Raw genomic sequence first — 16,534 nt, forward strand, 5'->3', positions numbered from 1 at the left:
GTTGCGGGGTTGGTGAAGATCTTCTCCCAGTCAGTGGGTGGAGTTATTTTGTAAATGTATTAGTTAGACCTTGGCTCCCCAACTGTGCAATTTGATTTGGTATAGTTTTCTGTTATGACATTTTTTTCTGCTGCAAAGGTAAGTTCTTTGAAAGAGCAGAGAAACACACCTATCAGTGCATATAGGGATACATAATCTATTGTTTTTACCTAACTATTTTAACTACACCAGAATCCATTTCTTCAACTTAAAATTTTTATTTCTGAAAATTTACTATTCCATAATCACAGTCTCATTGTCCAATTAGGCACTTTTTAGTTGAAAATAATTCACTCTAGCCACACTACTTATAAATGCCCTGATATGAATAGTGTGATCTAAATACATTATAAATTTAATATCTTAATGAGCATATGAATAAATGTTATGCATCAGAAAAATAACATAGTTATCATGTTCTTCTTTATAGGGCTCACAGGGAAAAGCAAAACCTTTGCTGATTTTTTTTCTTTGACCTCATTCCTTGAAACTTTGCCAAAAAACCCATTTCAGAAACCTCCCCCCTGAGAATGACCATGTTACGTGATGCTCATGGCTTTATGTGATTCATCCTGGCATATGAAATAGAGACAAAAGACATATATTGCTTTGCTCAGATTCACAACTGTTCATGGAATAAATTTGGGTCATAAATTCAATTAAAACTTGATTTTGACTAAGACCTGAGGGAAATATCCAGAATAACCTAACTTATTCTGAATTTTTGAAAAATGAGTTCACAAAAATCTGGAAAAAATACTCAAAGGGAAAACAGAAGCTATAAGACTGACAGGTTCAAATCCTTAAAGAAATTTTATGTTTCATTTGTGAGAAAATTTGGGAGTTGAATATTTTCAGTCAGATGATTTTGGAAATATTTTGCCTCCATTTTTCTACCATCTTTGGCACTCAGAGTAAGTACTTTTAAAACAGTAAAGGCCTAAAGTAATTAAAATAGAGATTATTTAAAAATATAAGTATATCATTTGGGACTTACAAAAGTAACATCAGGATTCTGACAAATAGAATTGATGGGAGAATGATATAACAGAAATAATTCTTATTTCAATGAAATAATTTTACTTTAAAACTGTTTTGAAATGTCAGAAAAAGTACCCTATGTTTATTTATAGTTATTTGACTTATTGCAGCCTATTAAAATTTTGTAAAATGTAATTAAGCTTAACTAATATTGAAAAAACAGGAAATTATACATTGAAGTTGTTTTCTACCTATGTTACTTAAATATGATATTTCATTTATATGTACTAGAATAAGGGTATAGCTAACATCTTTGGTATCTTGCATTGTTACCATGATCCTAGACTCTATATGAGTTTGTAGTAAGCTTACATAAATTAACTTAACTTTTTTGTATTTTATATGTTTGTAAACTAAGGGGATCATATTACCACATACATGATGTTTCCTCTTTATTAAATTCATTAAATCTAATTAATTATACTGGCACCAATTTCTTTGAATTGTAGTACATAGTAACACTTATGATATCATAATCAAATTACTCTTTGTACTTTATTTGGCAATTGATTTACTGTTATGTATAACATATTGGTATAAAAGTACAATGACAAAAATACAGAAGAATTTCTATGCCATCATGAAACCAATGCATTATCTTTGATTTCTTATCATTTAGGGACATTCACTATGAACACCTGGAATCACACAAGTAAACCAGACTTCATCCTCTTGGGACTGACAGATTCCAAAGAGATCCAGTTAGTCCTCTCTGTGCTGTTTCTCCTGATATACATGGTCACTGTGCTGGGGAACTTAGGCATGATACTGATCATTTGTGTTGATAGCCAGCTTCACACTCCAATGTATTTCTTCCTCATCCATCTGTCATTCCTTGACCTCAGTTACTCGACTGCCATCACACCTAAAACCTTAGAGAACCTGATGACTTTGAACAAGAGCATTTCCTTTATAGGTTGCTTCACCCAACTGTACATTTTCATCCTCTTGGCAGCTACTGAATGTTTTCTGCTTTGTTCAATGGCCTATGACCGCTACATAGCTATCTGCAAACCTTTACATTATCCTATCATTATGTCTTCACGATGCTGCCTTGTATTGCTCACTGGATCCTACATGATTGGAACTGTGGATTCCTCTGTCACTGTGTTTTCCACGATTACACTACATTTCTGCAAGTCCAGCGTAATCCATCATTTTTACTGTGACACATCTCCACTTTTATCTCTGTCCTGCAGTGACACAAATGATGTTGAAATAATTATATTCATTTTTGCAGGTTCCACCATTCTGGGTTCCCTTATCACAATATCTGTATCCTATGTGTCTATTCTTTCTACTATTTTGAAGATCAATTCCACTTCAGGAAAGCAAAAAGCCTTCTCCACCTGTGCCTCTCACCTCCTTGGAGTCACTGTCTTTTACAGTTCTCTGATTTTTACTTATTTAAAACCGAGTAAGTCCTACTCCCTGGGAAAGGACCAAGTAGCTTCTGTGTTTTACACCATTGTGATCCCCATGCTGAACCCACTCATTTACAGTCTCAGGAACAAAGAAGTGAAAGGTGCTGTTGTTAGATTAGTGAAGAAGAGACAAGGATCCAGGAAGTTAAGGTAATGTTGAGAGTAAGTGGTCATTCACATTGCTTCCATCTGCATGTCATCTTGGTGACTGTCTTATGACAACTACAGTTAATTTTGCTCTTTCTATTTCTATAGGTCTTTCATACAAACATAGGTTGGTAATTCCCGGGAATGTGTTTTTAGATTTCAGTTTCGCTGGGTAAAATTTATGGAACAAATATTAAACATATATGTCATTTTCTTTAAGAAATAATAATTTTCAACTCAAGATAATGTGTTTGAAATTCTTAGAACTAAAATTTCATATGTATAGAACATTTAGATTAATATAATGGAAAGATATCTTGGCCAGTTACTACAATTTCTGATATTACTCATTGTATAATATGAAATTTTCTATCTCTTCATTCTTGACAAGGAGTGAAATTTAGTATCCAATTTCTTTAGCAATATAAGACAAACAATAATTCAAAAAACATGTGATAAGTTGATGGAAGTAATGTACTTAAAGAACTAATAAAAATACTCTTTATTATTAATAAAAATGATTTCTTGAAGGATAATGACTTGTGTGTTTTTTACATTCAGATAATTTAATTCATAAACATGTAACTACCTTAAAAATAATATATTCAAAAGTTTCCAAATTTGTGTTTTGCATAAGAATTTGAAGTAATTGTTAAGTAATAAGAAAAGTATATTGTGCTGTAATTCATAACATGACAATTTTGAAAGCACTAAAAATTTCTCTTCAGAAAGGAGAGAAAGTAATTTATTGATGCTCAAAAGGATTTTCTTCTCAGTCAGTTACTGTTTGTCAGTGTAGTTGCAGGAACGTATTAGCTGTGTAAGCCTCCAGTTTCACATTCAAAAAAGATGACACACTAAGACATATATTTTCTTAATTTAAAATCTCTTAATGTGTATGCAATGCCCCTAATTTCAGAAGCTATTCCATGTACTGGCTGTATTATATGTAAGTACTATGAAAGGAGTTCATTATTTATTTATCTTCTGCTATCTGTGCTTTCTAGAATCTTTTTTACATTACAATTAGCTTAATTTTGTTATTAGAAGTAATGATTTGCAAACATTTGTAGGTTACTCATTTACTGTTTTTTTGTCATTTCTGATCCTGAGTCTGTCATATAACATTTCAGGTTTTATGGCCTTTTTCTTTTTTCCATTCACTTAACTTGTGGTTTTACCTTTCTTTCATGTATTTTTGTTTCTATAATTACAAAAGTTCTAGTGCCTGTGTTTGCCACACAGGTGAACAGTATCTGTAGCATTATCGATAACACTGAGAAACATGCATTGATTCATACAGAAAATCAGAAATCACAAAACATAAGCAAAAGACCAGTAAGGTAAAAAACAAAAATGCCCAGATTAAACACCATGAAACAAAATACCTCTAAAAATATAGTTGAGTTTACTTTGTGTTTGTCATCTTTTGGTGGACAGCAGATTCTCTTTAGGAGTCATTTTTAATTAATTATTTCTTTCAAAAAACTGTCTTTTCTCATTTTACATCCCAATTTCAGTTCACACTTCCTCCCCTCCCCCAGCTCCCACCACCTTCTTCTTCAAAGCCCCCTATCCACTCCTCAAATTGGGTAAGGCTTCCGATAGGAAGTCACCAAAGTCTAGCACATTGCTTTGGTGGAGGACTAAGACCTTCCCACAAAATCTCGGCTTAGAAAGGCATCCCTCCAAAGAGAATGGGTTCCAAAAAGTCAGTACAAGCTATAGGGATACATTCTGTTCTCGCTGCCAGTGGACCCACAATCTGCCCCAGCCATACAGCTGTCACCCGCAATTAGAGAGCTTGGGGGAATGGGATGGTTGGCTATGGATGGAGATAGAGACAGAGACCCACATTGGACCACCGGACTGAGCTCCCAAGGTCCATCTGAGGAAGAGAAGGAGGGAGAACATGAGCAAGGAAGTCAGGACCGCAAGGGGTGCTCCCACCCACTGAGACGGTGGGGCTGATCTAATGGGAGCTCACCAAGGCCAGCTGGACTGGGACTGAAAAACATGGGATCAAACCGGACTCCCTGTACGTGGTGGACAATGAGGGCTGACTGAGAAGCCAAGGACAGCGGCACTAGTCTGTTTGGATGTTCACCTTCCTAGACCTGGATGGAGGGGAGGGGACCTTGGACTTCCCACAGGGCAGGCAACCCTGACTGATTTTTGGACTGGAGGGGGAGATGGAAGGGAATAGGGGGAGGGAGAGGGAAATGGAAGGCGGGGAGGAGGAGAAAATTTTTAATAAAAAATAAATAAATAATAATAATAAAGAAGGAGAAATAATGAAAAAAGAATGATTGAATGATGCAGAGATTGTGATGGTCAAGTGGAGAAAGAGCTTAAAGAGTTATATTTGTTTAACACTATGCTATCCATGAATCTTTCATTATTCAACAGTTTAATTTCTAGTATTCCATAAAATAAATGAACTAAAAATAAATCCATAGGAAACTAAGGTAAACATACGGATACAATTAAACCCTTGGTGACTGACATTTTTAAATGAAGAACCCAGGAGGCAGAGGTGGCAGATCTCTGTGAGTTTGAGGCTAGCCTCATCCACAAAGTCATAGCCTTAGCAGCCAGAAATATATAGAGGATTAAGTTGAACATTGCTTAAAACTCCTTATGGGATTAGATTAATTTGTTCTGAGTATGTTAGCAGATAGCAATTGCATTAAAGCTATGAAAGAAGAAAACTTTCATATTCAATTTAGAGTGTGTAAAGAGCAATTATTATAACCCATATGATAAAATTCCAAAGAATAGACTCCTGGTGATATGAATGTTGCAGAAAAATCAAACAAATTAATGACAAAAACATTTGTATCAATAGTGCTTTAATATTCCTGAGTTTTAATTTATCCATAACTACATAAGTGATGGTATTCTTTCCTATCTTTGACAATCAGAAAGAGAGATACTATTAACATGTTAGCTCTAACATTTTGGAACATATAGACTATTAACAAAATCTCAGGAGATTTCTTTCTCTGTAAAATATAGACATAAAATAGGTGATATTTTTAGGGTTATTATCTTTTAAAAATGAACTTTATTGATGAATGAATTTCTCTGCAAAATTCTTTTCATTACATTTTTTACATCTTTGTTTCTCAGACTGTATATGATGGGATTCAACATTGGAATCACAATAGTGTAAAATGTGGACACTATCATGTCATGTTCCAAGGCATAGTTGGAACTGGGTCTCACATACATGAAAAGAATCGTCCCATGATAAATGGACACTCCTGTGAGGTGAGATCCACATGTCGAAAAGATTTTTCTCCTTCCTTCAGTAGACTGCATCTTAAGAATTGCAAAGAGTATGAAACTATAAGATACCAGGACAATCAGAATGGTAATGATCTCAATGGAACCCACACAATAGAAAAGCAGAAGCTGGTTTATATGTGTGTTAGAACACGAAATAGCAAGCAATGGAGGAATATCACAGAAGACATGTCTAACTACATTGGATGCACAGAAAGAAAGGCTAAAAGTAGCCACTGTGTGTGTAGTAGCATGCATAATTCCACCTGCATAGGAAGCTAAGATGAGAGGTAAGTAAACTCTAGGTGACATGCTCACTGCATAAAGAAGTGGGTTGTAAATAGCAACATAACGGTCATATGCCATTGCTGCCAACAGGAAGCATTCCGTGGTTCCAAAAGTCACAAAGAGAAACATCTCTGTCACACACCCAATAAATGAAATGGATTTATCTTTTGAAAGAAAATTGACTAACATCTTTGGGGTGACAACTGTGGAATAACAGGCATCTAGGAAAGATAAAACACTTAAAAAATAGTACATGGGGTTGTGGAGCCTGGAATCTCCAATGACTAGCAAAACAAGTCCCAGGTTGCCTATAAGAGTAAAAATGTAGACAGCAAGAAACAAGAAAAATAAGAAGACTTCCAAGTTGGCATCATTTGTGAAGCCTGAGAGAATAAACATGGTGACGTCTGTAGCATTCTTCATGGGAATGTTTTGTACATCATACCGCAGTTCACTTCGTGACATTTCTGACTGTCACAGGTTAGAAAGTCATTGCCCTTTGGAAATTGTGTCCAGCTATCACATCCCTGGACTCATGTTTCAGAAATTCATAACAAAGTTTTGCTCCTTTGTGGCAGTAGCAGACATAGAGATGTTGAGAGCAAGTAAATCCATTACTCTGTTAAAAATAAAATGAAAAATTATTGTCATATTTTGCTGTGCTTTTTATATTCAGAATGATCCAATTTAATCTTGAAAATATCTACTTTTCTCTATTAATTTTTCTTACCAACTTTTATACTACATTGTATTCATAATTATAAACCTCAGGATGCTTCCTAGATTCTACACAGGTTCAATGTAATCATTTTCCTCAATTTTTGATTATAAAATCAGCCATATGCAGATGAAATTATTTGAATTCAAATGAGGAAAACTGTGTGGGTATCAGTTAGTGAATATAAGATAATGGAACATGACATGAATTTGTCTTACATTTCAAACTCAGGTTTGCCTTTATTTATTTTAACAATTCCTCATTTCTTTAATTCATAATTTACTATTATGAGCATAATATTTCATTTAGGCATAGATGAGTCTGTTTTGAAAATGAAAAACACAACTAGAGGCAACAACAAAAAAAATTGAAATGTATTTTAGTCCTTTACTTTTCTTTATTGAAATAAACATTACCAAAAACCTATTTTTGAGTTTTAGGCTTTTCTTTTATTTTTAAAACTATTAATTTTTAAATTATTCACACAATCATAATATGAGAGATCTCAATGTATATGGCCATGCTGTGTGCATATGAAAAACAAATGTATCTTTGGAGAAGACTTGGTGGCTCATGCCTGTAATCCTAGTAGAAGCTAGGATTATACTCCATAAATTTACGTAAACCTGGTCTGGATTATCACGTGCGTACCAGCAAGGATCATAATGTGACATGTGACTCCAAAAATTTAAAGAAAAGATGTATCTTAGCCGGGCGGTGGTGGCACACGCCTTTAATCCCAGCACTCGGAAGGCAGAGACAGGCGGATCTCTGGGAGTTCGAGGCCAGCCTGGTCTACAAGAGCTAGTTCCGGGAAGGGCAACAAAGCTACAGAGAAACCCTTTCTCGAAAAACCAAAAAAAAAAAAAAAGATGTATCTTTAAGATGCATTTGTTTCAGAAATAATGCTTCATTATTCTCTTAGTATCTGTGCATGAAATTGATAAATTACTGTAAGAGAAATATTTCCCTCAGCAATAATGAGCATAATTGTCACAGAAATATTTCTCAAAAGAAAATCTATGACATGAACCAAAAAACATGTAGCAACAAAAAATTCTAACAAGATTTCTGGATCAGGTATGAACCTTCCGTGATTGAAATCCAAATTTCAAATTTAATGTAAGTGGCAGCCAAGTGTTCAGTATGAGGACCTTTTAATGTAACCTTCTTACTGAAGGAAACTGGCTCACATTAGCATATGACTCCGGCAGGCCTTGTCTTTCTGCCCCATTTCCTCTGCCTTGCTAAAAAGCCACTAGATTATATTCTTGAAGCTAGTTCCCAAGGTCTATTCCCTTATTTGGCCACTTCCTCCTTTTGAGGCTGACTACTAAGTTTCAGTTTTCAAAGTATTAATGTTCAGCAGTCAAGATCCCCATCAGAGACCAACTTCAACAAGGATAGAGGCATGGGAATTAGTATAATAAGTAAAGAGAATGAAGACATGAGTGATAATGATAAACAGAGGCATAGGATAGTATCTGGAGGGAGTTCCAGTGAATACTGAAATCATCGCATTTAATTTCCATTAGCTTAAATACCCTAACCCCAAAAATTTAGAGCAATATAAAAAGTTGCATTAACATGATACAAGGAAATAAACAGACTAGCTGAAGGATTGCTGACTACATTCTTAGTTAAATATTTTGTTGCCAGAACAAGACTTATAACACTTACAAAATAGACTAAAACATTCTGTAGGCAAATCACTCCCTGGGTAGAATACATCGTCATCTCCTGAGGGAGTAAGAAATTAGTTGGATCCTTAGACTTTTGCTAGAGGTAGAAACAGACCTACTTCGCAATACCAGAAATACCAGTTCTGAGTATTAGCCACACCTGTTGACAAGAACCTTAAGCGAGCAGAACTCTCTGTTCTAAATCAAGGAGGATCCTTTGTTTGAGGTAGAAACAGATCTTGAAGGAACAGAAGAGGAACAAAAGTAAGTTCCAACTTTGTGACTTTTAGTCGGGATAGAATGGACCCCTGTATATAGGGACCCTATCAGATCCCCTTTTGGCAATTGTAATTCAACACCGTATTCTAAGACAGGCTTTCACATATTACTTTTTTTTTTTTTTTTATTTTCGAGACAGGGTTCACATCTTACCTTTTTAAACCATTTGACTATAGACCACATCTGTCTCCCATCTATCCAGAGGAAGTCCCTTGCATCTTTCGCCCCACTTTTTCCAGAAAAGAATCCCTGCCCCCTTTCTTTTTTCCCTTCTCCTTCTCCCTGTTTCTTTATCCTTTGTCTCCTATGTTTGTCCCTTATCACTGCTCTCTGTCTCTCTGGAGTAGAAAAGTCTTTATTCTGAGAATGTGGCCTTAGGGGTCATAGGTCAATACTTCTTTCACTTATGTATAGTGAACGAGCCCTGGTTTCAATTTCTAAAATCAGAAAAACAAATCATGAATATTTCTTTCTTTGAAGGATTTCAGACAGATCAACTTGCTTCAGTTTATGAACAGCCTTCTCACAGAAGACATGGCTGAACCATTTGTGACCGACTGATTACATTCAATAGGAGACACATGGTGATTTTTGTATTGAAACCTCCATCTGTCAGCAGTACAATAGTTGGAAGCTATTCTTAAAAAAAGAAAACCATTTGTTTTTGTATTCCAAGAAAAGTCTCAGATCTGTGATAGAGATATTTTTAGAGTCAATATTGAGGGTAGGGTTAAAAAATATTTGCTGAGTGCTTACACATAATTTCAGAAGGATAAAATAAAATAAAAGCATCCAGGTTTTGTGTAATGACAAACAATGCATTTTTCATAAACATACACAAATCTAAAGCCTCCTATTTAAATTATATTAATGAAAATTATGTAGACATGAATTAATAGGTACAAATAAATGAAAAACTAATGTGTTTATCATAATTATATGAATCAGCTCAGTTATGTTCATTGTCTTTTTTTCCATTTCTCCTACTTAAGGAATCCTTGACATACATGTACAAATGACGTATGCACCGTATCAGGAATACCATCTGAGGTAAGTATGTCAAACTACACAACGTGACATGAGACAGTTGACGGTTCAGACTCTGTAGGAAACTCATCTGCAATAGCTGACTCACACAGCTGCAGAAGACAACTCAGCTACATCCCACTTTTGACCTCCACATCTCCGACAAAGCTGAGAAAGGATGATTGTAAGGAATTAGGAACAATATATTTTGAATGAAACTTTCATGTTAATATCTCAGATTTATTACTTATTTACAGGGTGATCTGGGAAAACATGATTCTTTTGTATAAAGTAAAATTAAGATTGAATAAAATTACTGATGCCATTATACATTGTTCCATTTTAAGAGCAAATTTTATGGAATGTTTGTGATATTTACTGACTGTAATACAAAGCCTAAATAAACATACAATAAATTAAAATTCCCTTCAAATCCATAGTATTCATCTATTAATGAGTCACACCAAGTTAACTATTAATATTTACATACTATATATATGTAATATATATATTTATATATATATATATATAAAATGACAGCATATCTTAAAATGAAGTCCCATGAGATTATAATCCTTAGTTGCAGTCACATATGTTTTTGATCTTGTATGTATACTGTTTAGTCACATCTACTTGCATTTGGGTAATAATGGTATTTAGTTAAATTTCCACTACACTTTGATACAAAAAGTCCTTCATTGACAGATCAATTTGTATCACTCATTTGATCATAAGTTCACTTATAATTTTTTTCAGCTGATCAGACTCTTGGTTTTGAAACAAAGATAGTTTGAAACTTGCCAATATACTTTGTTCTACATTAAATTCCACAGAAACCATTGTCCAATTTTAGTTATCTGGTAAGAGTCCCTATAGTTAAAATTAACTGCTGTATTGTTTAGATAGTTTATCACACATATTCACAACACAAACATTTCTGTATAATATTGAAAATTTTTGATGGATTATAATTACATCTATTCAATTTTACTAGAAGGAATTGCAAAGGTTAAAATGTAGATCCAATAATTTTAATAAATCATGGACAATATTGAAGACAGGCATAAAAATCAATCCCTCAGCTCTCTCAGAACAAATACATTATTCCAGTAGCATCAGAAATACAGAGCTCACAGAAAGAAAACAGTGACTTCAGTTTATTATTATAATGCTAATAGAAGGGAGGGATGTGTGTGCCTGTGTGTGATGTGTATTGTCTTCTATAGTCGATGTGTTAATATGTATAATAAATGATTCAGTTTACTTTTCTTGAATTTAGAATTGAGACTTTACCAGACCATGCCAGAGTTAGCAAAGCCAGGATTCAAGCTCAAGCCTCCCTCTTCCTTGATATATACCTTGATATTTCCAGGGAATTTGTGAACTTACTATATCAATACTCAAAAATCCCTACTTCCTAGAATTAACACAGAATCACATTATTACATATCTGATTGACTTTATGAAGTAGCTAAGTTTATGTAAGAAATTTCAATATAAAGACTGAATGCTTCGATATGGAATCCTTAACCTTTAGAAATAAATATAAACTTTTAAAAAAATCATTTAATAACAATAAGATCCCCAGAAAGCATAAACCAACTTTTGGTTTGAGGTCATTAAGTATTTTTATGCATTTTTTCCTAATTTGAGTTATACGCCTCATTTTTACTTCTCTCAATCTCACTTTTCTTATGTAAATAAAAGTAGATTTCCAATCAATGATTTTTTGACCAAAGTAAGACACAATAAGTTTCCTAGGAGACATATGCTTCAATTACAATATACATTTTCTTAAGTAGAATCTTATCAAATTATCTGTTAAAGTAACTTATAAGTTCTTTGCAAAATACCATCCTTCCTGTTATTACAGTGCTAAATGATCATCCTGAAAATGTAAATACAGTATTATATGGATTGAACTTGTTATATTTAGGAACATATGTACATCTATATACATATATGCATTGAATAAAATGAGTAAAAAAAGAGGCCATTAATTTGAAGGGGCAGGGATGGGTATATGAAAAGGAATGGAGGGAAGACAAGGAGAAAGAAATGTTGTAATTATGATCTCAAAAATAAAATTTTAAATTTTTACCAAATTTTAAAATAAAAGAAAAATGTCATGTTAAAGCCTGTAGTATAATTTCAAATTCAAGAATACAGTTTTTAAACAAATTGTATATGATAGATTCTCCTCTTACTTTGGAAATGATTGTCTCAGTCACACATGGAAAGAAATGAATATTCTTCTTCTTACACCAGACTATGGAACTATTCTTGAAGTATACAGGATGCCCAGGGGAGAGAACACACTGATTCTCTCAGGATAGATAGAAAAGTACCCAGGTGATTTAATTTTCCCATAATAATCAGGTGAATGATTTGCAAGTGAATATGATATAAAATGATTGGCATTGAATAATCTCTCAAAGAAAGTAGAATTTACGTAGTGTCATAAAATAAATGTGATAGAAGAAAGTTGCAACTTCAATACTGATGTACTTAGAAAATTGTGTTCAGAAAGTTTATCTGAAATTTAGTTTATTTACTTTGAAAATATAATCTATATCACTCAATGTTCTATAAAATTATACATTAAAATCATATGAAACCACCACATGACAAAATTAAATATGCTTTACAAACTAAGCTTGCTTGAGACTAATTATGCTTCAATTTTAGGTGTTGTGCAAGACAAATTTAAGCTTAATGAAAATAAAGTAGGGGGGCAACAAAGGGATGCAGATAAGGTATTTAAGCTTAATGAAAATGAAATAGGGGAGTTAACAAAGGGATGCTTATATGAATATATATTTTAGTAGGAGAATAGAAAATACATAAACATATATTACATGATAAATAGAACCATAATATTAATTATTAGCTTACTATTTTGCATCTTTTTATTTTCTTGGATATCAGTTTTAGTTAGGCTTTTATTGTGGTAAAGAGATACCATGATCATGGAAACACATAAAATTGAAAATTTTTTTCTGCTGTGTAGTAATCCATTGTGTAAATGCACCACATTTTCCTTATCCAGTCCTCAGTCGACGGGCATTTAGGTTGTTTGTCATTTCCAGGTTCTGGCTATGACAAACAATGCTGCTATGAACACAGTTGAGAACATATCCTTGTGGTATGATTGAGCATCCTTTGGGTTTATGCCCAAAAGTGGTATTATTGGGTCTTGAGGAAGGTGGTTTCCTAATTTTCTGAGAAATCACCACACTGACATTCAAAGGGGCTGTACCAGCTTGCATTCCCACCAGCAATGCAGACATGGTCCCTTTACCCCACATCCTCTCCAGCATAAGATGTCATCAGTATTTTTGATCTTGACCATTCTAACAGGTGTAAGATGGAATCTCAGAGTTGTTTTGATTTGCCTTTTTCTGATGACTAAGGATGTAGGGCATTTCCTTAAGTGTCTTTCAGCCCTTTTAGATTCCTCTGTTCAGAGTTCTCTGTTTAGGTCTGTGCTCTACTTTGTTATTTGATTATTTGTTATTTTGATGACCAATTTCTTGAGTTCTTTGTATATTTTGGAGATCAGACCTAAACAGTATGGTATATAATAATACTCATAGCTGTAGTTTGAACATCGGAAGACGAGGCAGAAAAGGCCATCAAAATTAAACAAGAAAATGTACAATAAAAGTAACAAAGTGCAAATGCAATCTACATAAATCAATAACTTTGCTAGATGCTATTAACAATTTATTATGTGCCTTATTAAGACTTAATTTTGTATTTTCTCACCTTTATGGGTTGCAGTTTTCTAATTATTTTGTATAATAATCCACTATTTATATTTATGCTTGACTTATATGAAATAGCTTAGGGTATAACTTCAACAAAGTAAAAGTACTGAGTTTTAAAAGCCCATAAACCCCATCATTAAATTTAAGAAAAATGATGATTTGTAGATTACTTTAGTTTACCCTTAATTAGCAATTGATTACAACACTGAACATATGGTATTACAAGGTTGAGGAAATCAAGAAGTGAAATTTACAACAAAGTTTCAACGCCATGTCATATATTTTTTCCATATCTAAAAATATTTATGGTAGTAATCCACTATTTTTAAAGTTTATGTCATCATTCTATATTAGATACTACATAGGTTCTTATATTTTAAAATAATTATTATAATGGAAACTGTGGTGATTTTCTAAGATATTATCTAACTTACTATGAAATCCTGCATCATGTTGTTATTTTTAACCAAAAGCTAATTGGTATATATTCCCAAAGCATCCTCTCCTGGGACTTTCATCAACGTTTGTTTTAATACATATAAATGCTATAAATTAACCATATTTTCTTGCACAAATAAACATGAATTTTCTGGTTCCACAGGTAAGAGAAATTTTAGGTCACTTGCAAAACATTTTTAAGAATTACAGTGTAGGATCAGAAATTTTCGTACCATAATTTTGGCTATTTTACACAGGGCAAAGCCCTTTAGTTACTGATTATTTCGCAGATTGATAAATTGTGTTCATCCATGTCTCACTTATATAAAATTTCTTCTAAGGGGTGAAAAGCAAGACCCTTTAGTAAATATATAAGATAACAAGTATTTATTATATACTTGGGCATAAATAAGAATGTTCCAAATTTAATAGTATATGCTTTTATTCCCTCAAAGAAGACAGACCATTTCAAAGAATGAAAAGGGATAGCAGAAATGCTCAGAAAAGTTACACTTAATCTATGTGCTGTCAAGGTAACCCTATACTTTGATAAATAAAGTATCAATAGTCTTACAATAAATGGAAGCCACTTTGGTTCATCATCTATTGCTTATGTTTATTTCACCTCAACAATCTTAAGTAATTCAATTAAAACAACAATAATGCTTTCCTTAATTCCACAGTGAAAGATGGGAAATTTTATGTAATTTGTAGAATGAGTTTTCTGCTTTCTAATAACTTGGGTTTTACTGGTTTGGATTGCAACATTTTAAAAAATTATTTCTTTCCCTTTGTTTTTCTACTCAAAACTTTCCCAAATAACCTCCCATAAGGTTTGTAATATTAGTGGCCTATTTTTCATTGATTGCTGTTATATCTACAGATTTTTATGTTTACATATACACATACATGTAAATGGATATATTCCTATATACATAAGTATAACCCACTGAGTCTGTATGCATGTCTTCAAGAATGACCATTTGATAATGGTTTACCATAGTTTCCTTGTATTTGTAGGCTAGAGTAGGTAACCTGCCACTCACTATGCTGTCAATGATGACTTCAAATTTAAAATAATCATCCTGCTTTACCCTTACAGCACTAGGATGACAGACAAAAGAAGGACAACTCACATGCAGCATTATTAAATGATTCAAGAATTGGTTGTTTTTATTTTTATAAATTTCAGTAACGTACCTTTGTATTCATCTTGGTCAGCACACTTAGACCTGTCTTAGGTCAGATGCAGCACGAAATTTACAATTATAATACTAAAAACAAGTGGAACTCACTATAATGTAACTAACTAAATTGTGGTGATCTGGACCCAGGAATAATGGTTGTGATAATAGCAATAAACCACATATTTTTAAAATTATATTCTTCAATAAACAAGGTAAAAATAAAGAGAGAATAAGATTAATAAATAAAATAGAGTATTCAAAATATTTTGGATCTAATTTTGATAAAGCAATATTGGAATATACATTAATAATCAGCATATTCATGTATTGTAAAAGAATTAAATATTTGACTTTGTTTTTTGCTCACATATTTTATGATATCTTTTTAATATTTGTAGTTTGTATCTAATGTTAGATAATTGATAAATTAACACATACCGCTATAAAACCCCATTTCATATTAATCTTGATTCATCACTCTATCGGGTATGTAACAGGCCCTTCTTTGCAAATTTATCCCCTAATTTAGTCCTTCTGCTTGGCCATCCAACATCACATAGGTTAGTTATTGAAAAACATTGATAATTTAATTAGAAGCAAATTTTGAGAACTTGTGTTCATGAAGTATTAAAAGAAGACACACTTTGAATTATTATGTTCTATAATTATATCTCTAGGTAGATATTTCAGAGAATCCCTGGAATGCTTATTACTGAGATGATAATTTCTTGTGATTTCTGGTTAGACTGAAAACTATACTTCATACCAATTATCAGGGATTTGTTGTCAAAATATGCTTGTTCATTAGCAATGCAAGTACATTTTGGTAAAAATTCTGGGTAAAGTATTCACAAAAATGTACATATATATAAAGTCATGAAAATAAACATTTTTAATGTAGATATAATTCCATTATAGACATCATGTTTTTAATCACTGTCATTAAGAAGTAATTTTGGCATCAATGAATTCTTCATTTTAAAGTTTACATGTGCACTGAATTGCAATTGCTCCAGTCTCTGTAAATCTCATCACTTTTTCTTTCTTACAAAAACAATATTGACATATTTCATGAATTTCCAAAGAAATTTTTATGCAATTCTCACTTGCAGGTCTTCTTTGTTACCTCAATAATATACCTTGCTATTTTCTTGTCACTTGAATTATTTTCTAGCTACACACACACACACACACACACACACACACA

At 32.9% G+C, this 16,534-nt stretch overlaps 2 protein-coding genes across 2 annotated transcripts; one reads left to right on the plus strand and one right to left on the minus strand.

The window, feature by feature from the left end:
- Positions 1–1,710: 1,710 nt before the first annotated feature.
- On the plus strand, positions 1,711–2,658 carry LOC101993463 (olfactory receptor 8H1-like). The gene has a single exon (XM_005363292.1). It carries the CDS (start codon positions 1,711–1,713, stop codon positions 2,656–2,658), a length of 948 nt encoding a protein of 315 aa, XP_005363349.1.
- Positions 2,659–5,705: 3,047 nt separating this feature from the next.
- LOC101993176 (olfactory receptor 1094) lies at positions 5,706–6,692 on the minus strand. Its single transcript, XM_005363291.2, has one exon. The coding sequence runs from the start codon at positions 6,690–6,692 to the stop codon at positions 5,706–5,708; it is 987 nt and encodes a 328-aa protein (XP_005363348.2).
- Positions 6,693–16,534: the final 9,842 nt, after the last annotated feature.

Source organism: Microtus ochrogaster, linkage group LG9, assembly GCF_000317375.1.
Source record: "Microtus ochrogaster isolate Prairie Vole_2 linkage group LG9, MicOch1.0, whole genome shotgun sequence".
Classification (NCBI taxonomy): Eukaryota; Metazoa; Chordata; class Mammalia; order Rodentia; family Cricetidae; genus Microtus; species Microtus ochrogaster.